The 12,484-nt window shown below is 42.0% G+C and overlaps 1 protein-coding gene across 1 annotated transcript in view; it reads right to left on the bottom strand.

The window, feature by feature from the left end:
• Positions 1–12,484, bottom strand: part of FOXP1 (forkhead box P1) — a gene marked incomplete at its 5' end in the record, with an annotated part of 65,878 nt that overhangs the window by 20,954 nt on the left and 32,440 nt on the right. Inside the window, 2 exons of the mRNA XM_010016901.1 lie at positions 6,363–6,446; positions 12,392–12,479. Coding sequence (XP_010015203.1) covers positions 6,363–6,446; positions 12,392–12,479 — 172 coding nt within the window. The remainder of the gene's footprint in view (positions 1–6,362; positions 6,447–12,391; positions 12,480–12,484) is intronic.

Here is a 12,484-nt window from a genome sequence, read left to right as displayed (position 1 = left end):
ACAAATGACATTGTGATTCACACCCACTGCTGGGCTGCCACTAATAAGCTACAGAGGAAGCAGCCAATCTCAGCTAATTACCAGATAAAATTGTATTGTAAGGACTCTAATTAGGAGATGCTTATGGAGGTGATCTAATGATTAAACGCTGCATCCAAGTGACCCCACCATCAATGTGCAGTGGTGCAAGATGTCACCGGAATATTTTGTAGAAACAGTAATTTTATTTCAAGGAGGGGAGGCAGTAATATTTGTAATAATGGCTATGAGGTAAACTAATTAAAAGACAGTTCCTAAAGGAAGACTGTGGCTTTGAGCAGCTGTGGCCGTTCCAAAACAAAGTGCCAAATCTCAACAGAGGAGCTGCAGTCAAGTGGAAAATTTCTGCCTGACCTCTGCTCTTGCTATTAATTTGCAGGAAACCTAATGACACATATACATATTCCCACAAAATTGTTCTAATTGCTAATTTGCCAAAGGAGCCCAGTTTCCAAATTAAACATGACTGCAGTCTGTGAGGAAGGAGAGAACAAAAAGCTGGAACGCAGCGAGTCTGCTGCGTTTCACCTCCGACGACCATTTGCGAGCCTGAACCAACAAGTTAATGAAACACGACCTTGTCGATCGCTAGTGAAGTTTTTCCTTTTACTGTGTTTTATTTGATGACACTCTCCTCTTCCAGCCGGGGTCCATCCCTGCTGCTGCCATTACCAAAACACAAGCTAGGGTAAGGGAGGAGAGGGCTGCACTCCTTCCGCAGACCTTCGCCGCTGCTTCCTTTGTTGCATCTATAGCGCAAAGGCTGAAAAATCAGTTGTGAATTAGAGCAGAATAACAAATTATGAATGGTGTTGGTTTTGTTGCCATCTTGAATTATTAATCTGAATGGTAAACTATTAAATCTTAATATTGGCATCAATTAGATACTTGAAAGCAGCTGTGGATGATTGTGCAGGGCAAAGATCAGGGAGGGACCGGGCTGGGAGGGTTTCTTTTCCTGATGGAAACTTGACACGGTTTCTCCCTGTTTGCGTTTTCTATTTAAAAACAAGTTACTATGATTAGAAAAGTTGATCGTGTTGGTATTTTGTGCACAGCCTGTTTCCCACATACCGCAATTTTTGGATGAGGTAGCACTGCTGGCAGAGGGGAGGGAGCCTAAAGTCACGGAGTGAGCACTCCGATGGGCAGGAACTCTTGCACTGAAGGAAGGTGCAACACAGGGCACCCTTCAAGTACACCGCAGAGCACAGCTCCTGCACCAAAGGGTTAAATGATTTTGTAATGTTGGTACTGGGGATGGGAGAGGATTTCCTCCAGCCTTTAACAGAAAAAAAAAAAAGCAATCACAAGAGCCAAAAACCCCCAAAACACCAAGAGAAGAAAAAAAAAAACCACCAATAGAAAAACCACCAAAGCCCACAACAGTTTTAGATCCTAAAATTCTGCAAATTTAGTCACTGACCCTTGTTGGCTTTGCTCGGTTTTGAGTTTTGAGAACATTTCTTCATACTGTTTTAACTTAATTATGAATACCGTAGCTGTTTCAGCATTCAATATCCTGCTTAGGATTTTATTATTAACCTTCTCTTTTAAGAAATAGGCATGTCTTCCTATTAAAGGTGAAGACTGAGCCATTTTCTTTATTTTCTTTAGTTATAAACAAGGCAGAGAGGTAACCTTCTCCTTCACGCTGTAAAATAGATTTCCAGTAAGTGGCTTTCCCACTAGGGCTAAGTCTGATTTCTTTTTGTGTAAACATTTTACATGACAATGGTGGCTGCACATAAAAAACCCCCTGAAACTCTTTTAGAAGAAAAAAAAAAAAGAATTTCATATATATATATGTGTGTGTGTGTGTGTATATATATATATATATTTCTAAGTATCACAGTGGGGCCATTACCCACTGCTGCAGGGCAGTGACTCCTCTGCAATAGATGCTGCTGCTCTGGTCCCAACTGGGACTGAGGATTTATCCACACTGAATTCCTGGGCCTGAAACACTCTGGAGCAGAGATTCCTTTTCTTGACACCCAGGGTGGGAGAGAAAGCTAATACTGGGCCTAAAACTTTGTTAAATGCTGTGTCTTCCTCTCCCATTTCAGCCTGGACACATTAGTGTATTAGATGCGGAGCCTGGCAGGCAGCAATCACTTAGCAGGTGTTGTTATTGGCAGGAATACTAAGGAAACTGAAGCTGAGGAGTGAGACTTAATGAAAACCAGTATATAAAAACAGCTTTTGTTGTGCTTGAGAATCTCTCTTTATTGCTGCGTATCGTTATTTTTTCAAACTATGAAGTACGGCTGCAGCAGCTAAAATGCTCAGTCATTACCTCAACAGTTAAAAGACTATTTTTTTTAATGCTTTGTTATTACAGTTGCTAAAAACAGTATTTCAAAACAATCATAACTGCTATGGTTAGGGTAAAAAAAACACATAGAAGAAGGGATATTTAACAGCGCATCTTATTTAAAGTGCTGAAAGTTTCTCTCGAAGTTTTCAGTCTATTTTTAAAAGATGGCTATAGCACCCAGTATGCAGAATTACTTGTTGGTTGATGCTTTTTCCTTGTCCTTCCCTTCCTATGAACTTCAACATAAGTTAATCCTCCAAAAGAAAGCACATTTCCATTTCAACCTATTATGCTGATCTCTAACACCAATGAAAATAGCATGCAGGGGAAGCTATCTTAATAGCAAAACCAGAATGACAATTCTTGAGAAATCGTACTTTTGTGTTGTGGTTTTGGTAGGTTTTTTTTGGTTTTTATCTTGAAAAAACTAAATCACCATAGAAAAATGTCACAGCCTATTGTTACACAGAGAGCTTTGTTCTTGCTATATTCAGGTCCTTTAGTATCATCAAAACAACACATGTAGCAGTAACAGGAACAACTTTGCCTGTTCCAATTGTGAAGTTGCGAGATACTTCCATTTGCTTTTAAAGTGCTGCATTGTTGGGCAGTTTAATTATAAACCTGGACATTTTTGAAGGTGGCCCTGAGCACTGCCCCAGCTCCTGATGTGTTTCCCCTCCCCGGAGCTCCTCAGGAGCTGGGAGGAGAAGGGCAGGGAAGAGCTGCCCTTTGCAGTACATCAGACATCACCAGCAACCTCTGCACCTACCTGGCAGCAATTTAGGCCATCCACCACTACACTATGTTAAAACATGCTTAAATCTCATCGGCTTTAACAGGACTAAAGAGTTCTACTGAACATATGTCTTGATGGACTGATGAAATGAAATGAATGGGCCACTACACCACCCTTCCCAAGGTTAAAATTCCTGCAAGGAGCTAAAGCCACCCAAACAGGATGGATGGGCATGGCTATCCTGGACAAGCAACCCCCTCTCTGAAGCTGGGCAAAAGTTCTGAACTGATGCACAATCACCAAGAACCAGGTTGTGCTCTACCTGGTCCAAACCCAGCTGCTCGCCTACTGTCAGAAGCCCAAAAGGCAAAGACAGTACTAATGGTCAGTGTGGATTACAAATGGCATGAGGTTAACACGGACACTCAGTCACCAATTTTACCCGCCAGTAACAAAACAGTTTAAAAACAAGCATTAAGACCCTTTAAGCAGAGTAAAAACATTTCCTCAGTCACAAAAAGGCTGTAATTTTAAATCCCAATTCTCTGCTATGTTTGGATTTGCAGCTGCTCTCTCCTTTAAAATCACTGATGTACCATAATATATTAATTCTAATGTACACCTTGCATTAGTTATGTTGGCAGAAAAAAATTAATTACTGGATGTAAAGAATACTTTGCACTGCAATAATGGTCATCAGATCTTTTTACCAAAGTCCTATCCCACTGAGTTAAAAGGACTAGGGTCTAGCTCAGTCTATGCAATGCCTGTGTATTTTTTTCACTAGGAAAGCACAATTTATGCAAAACACTATACTTCCACATTTTATAATTAATTTTCAAATGCTTCACCTATACATATTTTAATAATTTCTGATTTATCAGATGGTATCTATAATAAATTTTTCTATATTTCAATAAATGAAAAGAAGGCAGTTTCAATCCAACAACAGAGTGCCACACAATATAGGCCTGTCAGGCACCAATTTTTACTTCTAACATGTAAGTTAAAGGATAAGGAATTTATAATGCTGCCTGTGAACGAAACCACTTTTCATACACAAATGTGATCTTTTTTTTTCCAAAGGGTAATACAACAGTACATTTACATAAACTAATCCAAACAATCTATGTATTTGACAATGGCAAACCTCACACAGACTGCCTATTGTTGGTTTACATCTTGGAGTTCTTTATGTTGGCTTGTAACACTGCTCTAGCTGTCAAAGGTTTGACTTGGACTCTAAATAAATGGTTATAGAAGTGCTGTGCAGCGATATTGGACTTCTTTGCAAAAGAAAACCTGCTGTGTATGAATTCAAAAGCTATTAATTTTTCAGTCAAAAATATTCATGCCTATTTCTTTTAATAAAGAAACACTGTGCTGAGCAACTGAGAGATAATGTTGACTAGTGGTACAGAATTTTCAATAGAGCAGTTAAAAATAAATTTAGTAGGAGGTCCCCAACAAAGCTATAATTTTCCAGAATGTAAAACATTTTTAATACTAATCAAGCCAGCCCTTTTCCCCCTGCGTTCACTTTTTTTTTCCCCCACTGCTTTTCCCTGTTTATTAGCTGTTAACACTAATCTTCCTGGCGACACCGCCTGGTATCTCCATAGCCTGCAACACTCGCGAAAGCTCCCTGCCCTCTGCGGCCGAGCATCGATCACGAGCCGCCTTGCCAAACACTGCTCACCGCCTTATGATTTCCTCCCTTTAGTTTTTAATCCTTCCTCCTGAGGGGCACCACTGTTATGAAAGGCCTCAAGGCAGAGTGCTTTGAGACTCCCAGATTATTCCGCTGTTTTAGTTTTTAATCCAGTAAGAGCTATAGAAACCAAACCTCCTCCCCATTCTGTTGGGTCTACATACTTTGCCAACAATGCGCTGAAGCATTTGCATTCAGGCTGAGATGGATGTGAGGCACTAGAAGAATGCTATTTTTACAGACACCGTAAGTAGTTTCTACTCTAGAAGGCTGGTATCCACTGGATCAAGCAATTTTAGGCATCTCAACAGCTTAAATGGAAGGGTTTATACCTACCACTCAACTCTCTCCAAGAAGGCACCGAAATTTCCCGTTGACTTTGACATCTGCTCCAGTGTTGCTGAATAGCCTGCAATTTTCTGTCTAGTAGCCTCCCTATGCACTTCTGCAGCCATTTATTTCCAACTACATGGAAACTGAGAAATCCTTTTCTAGTAAAAATGTGTGCGCAAAGTGTTTAATGATTTTATGTTCTCTATCTCTGTAATGTGTTCTGTTTCAGACATTAATTTTGTCTACCAACTGCATCTTGGCAGGCTACCATATTTGCTGGGTTAATAGTCTGACTCCTTTTTATTTCCATCACCATAAATCACACATATATGGCTGTGTGTTTGCTTTATTTATAGAAAAAAAATCAGTCAAAACAGATAAACCAATACTTTGTCATTATGCTGCATCATTGCATATTGATTAAAATTGCTAGTACTAACTATAGATTGTCAACGCTCAATTAATTTTCACACAATGACTCAAAGCAAAATCAAATAAAGCCAGTGTACCTTTAAATCTTACAAATCTTAAAATCAGGAAGCAAAGCACTCTCTCCATTTTGAATAATCATTGAAAGCTCTGAGGAACATTTTCAGCATTAAGAGGTTGGGAGAAAACAACAGCTGAAGAAGAGTCATTTTGATCAGGGAATGAGATGGATGGTCTGCCCGGGTTTGGGGCTACCCAGAAGTTTTCTTGGGCTGCAGAGCTACTTGCTTCCCTTGCACCCTCTTTCTTAAAGGGCAATCTGGGGCGGAGAAGGTTTCCCTTCTCGGTTTCAACAGTATAAAACCTGATACTGGTTAACCGCGATTATCATCAAAACGTGCAGCTAGAGCCTCTTCTACTGTAAATGTCTGTCAGACAGGGAGAAAGCAGAATAAATATACTAAACATAATTTAATTACATCTCCTTCCTAACACTTCCTAAGATTTCATACAAGTTGGACTGATGCAAAGCAACTTACAGGCTACAATGTAAGGCCAGAAAAAAGCTCAGTGCATCAGCTTTAAAGCAAAACTTCTTAACTCCCTGAAGAGAAGGGGATGAGGAAACCCAGGTGCCCATGGCATTGCCTTCTGCAAAGCAGCACTTTACATCTCATCACCATGGCTGGCTCTGAAGCGGGCCGCACTTTGCACCATGCACTCCAGTGGGGAACAGGAAAGAGAGGTTTGTTGTGAGGTTTTATTTGCTTTTGGCACAGTTTGGTACTTACGGGCTGAGGGGTGGCTTTTGGTTCAGTTGACTTCACATGCAGGTGTGTCATCATGGCTTGCAGGCGCTCTTTATCTTTTGCAAGCTAAAAGGAGGGGGGAAAAGAAATATCCTCTGTTACTCGCACAAATAAAACCCAGTCTCTGCTTATTCCTAATTAAAGAGCTGGCACCGAGGCATGAGGCAGAAGAGTTTTATTGCTGAGTAGTTTGGAAATTGTATATGGTCTATTTGTGAGGTAAAGCTAACGCATGGTGCTGGGTGTCACTATTTCCCAAAGCAAAATGCATTAGCCCTCGAGTGAGAAGAGCTAGACCTGCTGGCACCAAGAGCTTCACTCTAGCCCTGACAGCTAAAAGACAACAGTGAATCATGTTTATTAACCAGCCCCACTCCAGCTCAGGAGGCACAGCAGAAAGCAAAAGAGGCAGTGGCTCTGAGATGCCTTTGCCTCCTTTCAGACCAGAAAACAAGCGGCACAAACGGACAGTGGCTTTTACAGCACCTACAGGCTTTGTGGCACGTGCAACAAATGCAGAGACAGCAGTGGTTAAATCACACGAGGCACCTCCATGGGGCATGGCAGGCAGCCTCAGCTCTAGAAAGCACCTTGCTTTTACTTGAGAAGGTGGCACAGCCCCTCGGTGGGTGACCCTGGGCAGCCAGGCTGGGAACCTGAGCAGATGCACCCTGAGCATGGGCAGGACCAGCAGGGTGGGTTTGCCAGCATCCCTTTGGCATACGCCTGTGGGCAGCAGGATCGGAAGGACTAAGAGCGTACAGAAACCACCCCAGAGCACTCATCTCGGGGCACCCAACACCACAGGACCGATACTTTCACCTTTTCTCATTGGTCACATCATGGCCAAAAGTTGGGGCAAAGCTCCTGCTCTGAATGTCTCAGAATTCTGTTTTATGGTTGAGAACTGCACCAGGCCACAGCTGCTGTCTTGGGATCACACCATACACAGCCTTAGCCAGGATGGCTTCCCAATGCATTTCAGTGCACTGGACAGACACTAGATTTCGTTATTTTTGGAAACCATTTTTTTGTATGTGCAACAGGACTTTTTCCAGCTGCTTTTAAAAAAAATACGGTGGAAAGATATTAAGAAATAATACTAATGAAAAAGGGGTGTTATTAACCTACATGCCCAATGTAAAAGCTCCTGTTTCCAGCAGGACTTGGATCAGGTTCTTAAAAACCACAATTTTTGCAGACTTTTTGCTTTAGACAAGCCAGATTCCCAGTGCAAAGAGAACTGTGCTCGCATTCCAGCAACGCTTTAAACAACCTGCCCACCTTATCACCATCATCTGTTTGTAACAGTAAAGTTGGGCTAAGTGTATATAAAAGGAGACTTGGTCATAAATCCCCATTCGTATCCTCACGGTCAAGGTTGCCTTGCTGTTCACAAGGCGAGGGGTTTCTGACCGTGCCACAAAGGCACTGTGATAGGATAAACGTGGCACATGGGTTTCCAAGACAGGAATTAAATAAAGGAAAAAATGGTGTGACCACTGTGTGCTCTGGAGGTGCAAAAGCAAAATCGCTGGGCTTTTCAAATGGCTGTTCTTTTTCTTGGTCAAAAACCTCGATGGCAAGAGAGAGAACCTGACACTCACAGCAGATCTGCAATCTCATCACCAGATCTGCGCTGGACTTCACAGAAGAGCCAAAGAGCAGCGAAGGGCTCTTATCACAGCACTGCAGCAGAAACTTCTCCCTCTGAGAGTCCTCTGAGGACCTCTTCAGAGAAAGGAGAGTTCTCACCCCTCAGCTGCCGTGTTTCACACAAAACAAATTAAATCCAAGAAATAGCTGTGCTCGCAGTGTAGCCCTGTTGTGCAATCTCTCATCTGCAGCAGTCACTGGGCGCACCAGGCTGCTTGGCGGGGTCATCTGTGCATTAAATTCTGGTCTGCAGGCTACTGCAGAAGAACAACATCTTCTAGCCAAAACAAATAGAAGGCAGGCACCTGAAAGCTTCCTGCCTGCACCAGCACGGCGGCAGGAGGGAAGGCACCCGGGCAGCCCCGGGCACACCCTGCCGCGCTTCCCCCGGGCCCCCGCGGCCAAATGGAGCGGCCGGGGTCCTTGTTTGCAGTGTTTTCACTCATCATCTTAGCGAGGCTTTTAACGCCGTTTCTGGTGGACGGAGGTTATTAAAGATCCTCTCGACATTTCAGGCAGACACATGCTAGCATTTTGTCATAGTCTAGGAATTCAAACACTCACCCAGTTAGGCAGGAGTTTAAATTATGAAAAATAGAGGTCTCTCAGTTTCAAAGCACTGAAGAGAAGTAAAAAAATCTGAAGAATTTCTTTAAACTGTTTTTCCCTTAGGTCAGGAAGCAGCAGTGATATGAAACTAGAATGTCACTAGTAGCCCCCTCTGGTCAATGGGGTCATACAAAAGAAGCCATGAGGGCTTTTGTGGTCACCAATGGAAGCGAATTCTCACTGGAGTCCAGATGCTCCAGAAAAGGGGATTACTAGTAGACATGCAGGAAAATGCTCTTGATATACTGATAGTGCTCTTGGGCAAGGGCTATTCTGCCATGTACGTAAAGATCTGCTCTGTAGAGGGGGTCTGAGGACTAGAACACAGTCCCATCTGAAGCCTCATTCCTTCTTCCTATTTCCACTTCAAAATCTCTGCATGGTGGGAGTTTTCAGATGGCCACCCAGTTCTTCATGGTAAACCTGATTTTGTGAGGTTTCCCTCACCTCTGTGGTCTGATGCAGGTGTCTGACTGTGGACAACATGAAACACACCTAGAGAAAGGTACATGCTTTGCAAACTTGGACACCAAGACACGTGCCTTGACCCAGAGAGGTTAAATTCTAAACCTACAGAGGTAGGAACGGCAGGAGAGGGAAGGCACAGAAAGCACTGGCCAGAAGGGACACAAGGAGAGGAAGCAGCATGGGAGTCTGGTGACTACCAAGTATGAGAGGAGGCATCAGGCACAGATGATGGAAAAATAACACAGGAGGAAAAACAGACAGAAAACAACAAAAAGAACCAGGAATGTAAAAACAGAAACCCGGCGAGGGCATTCAACAGGAGCAACATGGCCACATCGACAAGGGAGATCACTTCAGCAGCAGGATTTTGTACAGACCAAGGACAAAGGAGAAGCAAGCCAGTCATGGGCAATGCAAGAGACAACCAAGACACACCTTCTTTCCTTCCATTATGTGCCTAGTTGGGCTGTGCACTAGAGACGTTTAGACCCACTTCAAGAGTGTCAGTAGATGCTTTAGGAAATCAGGCCCAAACAGTGTTTTCACTACACTGAAAATGGCCAGCTGTCTTCATTTTAAAACTTATCATAGCCTTGTTGCCATCCCGGGATGTTTTTTCACTCCAAGTTGGTGCTGCTAAGAACTAGCTAAGGATAGGGATATGTTCCTGTGTTTGTGTTTTACCCGGCAGCCCAATTCTCACTATTTATAAAGACAACAAATGATCATGTCAAGATGGTTTAAACGAAGTGAAATATGAGAAGATCTCTACCTTGTCTGTGATATTTTAAGTATGTTTGTGATGGAAATGCTGAGACCAAAGCTTCAAGATACTTCTGCGAAGGGGCATTTGCAATCAAACACAAACCAGATCTGACCTGTTTTGTTGTGGGTTTTTTTCCAGAAACTTGATGTAAAAATTACTTTCTTTAGAAGACATTGCACTTATCTCTGTCAATGACACTGCTAAAACTATTTTGCCTGAAACAAGTAAGAGCATAAGGAAAAAAAGAAAGGCTTGCATTTGAGTCCATCACACTCAAAACCTTAAGTGCATCCCTCAGGTGGAAGGAATTTGGTAAATTCTACTCCTGTCTTGATGGGGCTGTACATGAAATGGTGCAGCACTTAAATCTTGCCATGGTGCTGGACCCTGAACAACTTGTGATACTTCACAGCCCCACTGGAAGGCAAAGCTTCTCATCAGTGCTGAGCACTGCATGTCAAATGGTAAGGGCTATGGAACCCTCTTCTATCTAGCTCACAAAACTCAAACAGTTGGTCAGAGGGCTTGTCACCATCCCATTGGTAACTGCTCCACTGCAGAAGTATCAGGTCAATGGTCACAGTCCAACTGGTCCTGCTACAATATGTTGAGTGCTGTAGACGATGTCACTAAAAACTCTGCTGTTGGGCCAGACTTCTGTTTTATTATGGTCCTGTGCAAAACCAGCTCACAGCCAGACAAACCACATGCTGGAGGACAAATCCTTGTACATATTCAGGCAGATTATTTTTCTTTAAGTATCAAGAGGACCAATACAAAGGATGAACGAAAAGGGAGAGAGAGGAGTTACAGGTACATTTCAGAAGCAGGACCACCTTCCTCCTACTCTACCTGTCCTTGCTGGCCAATACACAGATGGTTTCACTCTGTTATCAACATCCCTGACTAAATTAAGCCTCCAGTTCATCCTATTTACTGTGCTAGCATGACTGTTAAAAACAAATCCGGAACTCTTTGGCTCTTGCACCACTCTGAAATATTGTTCTTGCCCTGGGGATCTTATGCTGCCTCTATGCAATGACTCCAAGCTAAGAGGTACTCCCTAGCACTAAATGGGTGGAAAGCTGTAACTATTAGTGTTTAAGTCACTTATAACAATCAGTAGAATGCACCACTGATAAATCTTTCCAAAATATTGTCAAGGGCTTATGGATTGGTGACAACCAAGTGCCATCTCTGTCATGCCCAACTGTTAACACAGGGAATTCTCCTGCAGTTCCAGGCACAGCCATTCCTAGAGACTGCAGGAGAGAAGGATTAACGCTCTTCAAGCTGACTCTAACTGGAAAATCTAGATTTACCTTCAGCCTGAATATTACTGCATCTTGGTAAAAGATTATCTCATATCTCAGTTTACCAGGAAGACTGCAGATTTTTTTTCCCTCTATTCCCGAGAAACTTGTTAAAATAACAGACCCTTTCTCATAATATTTTCTGCGAGACTCTGATATTTTATGACTGGTAGTTTGATTTTTATAAAACTTGTATTAAAATAGTTTATACTGCTTCAGCTAATAGTTTAAGAGTGTCATGACCAGCGTGTTCCTGAAAGTAAAATTTAAGAAATATCTATGAAAGAAAAAGGGTAATTTGTAAGATAAGAAGATAAAAGGCATTTTTTTAAATGCTTATCTGGAAAAGTAACAACAAGAAGTTTAAGTGTGGTTTTGCTGATTTTTCTCTCCAACTATTTGAAGCTATAAATGACTTAACTCAGTAAAATTCCAAATGTAATTATCTTCTGTACTTAGCCCAAGGCTTTCCATATATCTCTATGCTGCTGTCTTGCATACAAAATAGGTTTTTCAATAGCTGGTAACTATATAATGTACAACATTGTTTTAATTTCCCCTTCTCTGCTAACCTCTTGCCTACACACAGACACACTGTCAAAGCTGCCCAGCCAGAGCAGCGAGGTGCAGGGAGACAGAAAGGACTCAAAAACATTTGGAAAGGCAGTTACACAAATAGGTTATATCTTTGCATCACATTCAATATATTCCCATTTACCCCCTTTTTGGCACTTTAAAAAAAATTAAATGCTACAAATGGCAAAAAAAATAAGAGTAGTAATAATAATAATAATACATGGAGAGTATTAGTATATGAGAGACCACCAAACAAGCCAGGTCATGCAGCGTTTTGAAATAAACATCAACCATTTCCCCCCATGTATCAGCAACTCTAAATGAAGGGGACCACATTCCGCTCGCCCCCCTCCACCCCCCTTGGCGAGTATAAATAGCATTAGATACATACTGATGGATTTCCAATCAGTCAGCCTGTTTAAGTTTCCTATTTCTTTTCAGGTTACGGTTTAGGAAAGAGGAAATGAAGCTGCAGTCTCTTTTGACGGTTTTTAAAACTACTACAAGGAGGTTTTGAAAGCTGGTTTTCAATCATAGGGGGAAAAGCAGAACTCATTTTTTATTGCTGTTGAGAATTGGATTTGATTAATACTGAGGTAATATTAAAATAAATTTTATTTTACCTGTAGCTCTAACTGCTGTACAACCTGCATTTGTACTCTACATTGGGCTGTACTTCTATCATCCAGCGCATGCTCACTGTTGAGATGTCTGTA

Source organism: Nestor notabilis, unplaced genomic scaffold, assembly GCF_000696875.1.
Source record: "Nestor notabilis isolate BGI_N333 unplaced genomic scaffold, ASM69687v1 scaffold17386, whole genome shotgun sequence".
Lineage (NCBI taxonomy): Eukaryota > Metazoa > Chordata > Aves > Psittaciformes > Psittacidae > Nestor > Nestor notabilis.
Note: the sequence above shows the minus strand (reverse complement) of the source record. Positions and strands in the feature narration are given on the sequence as shown.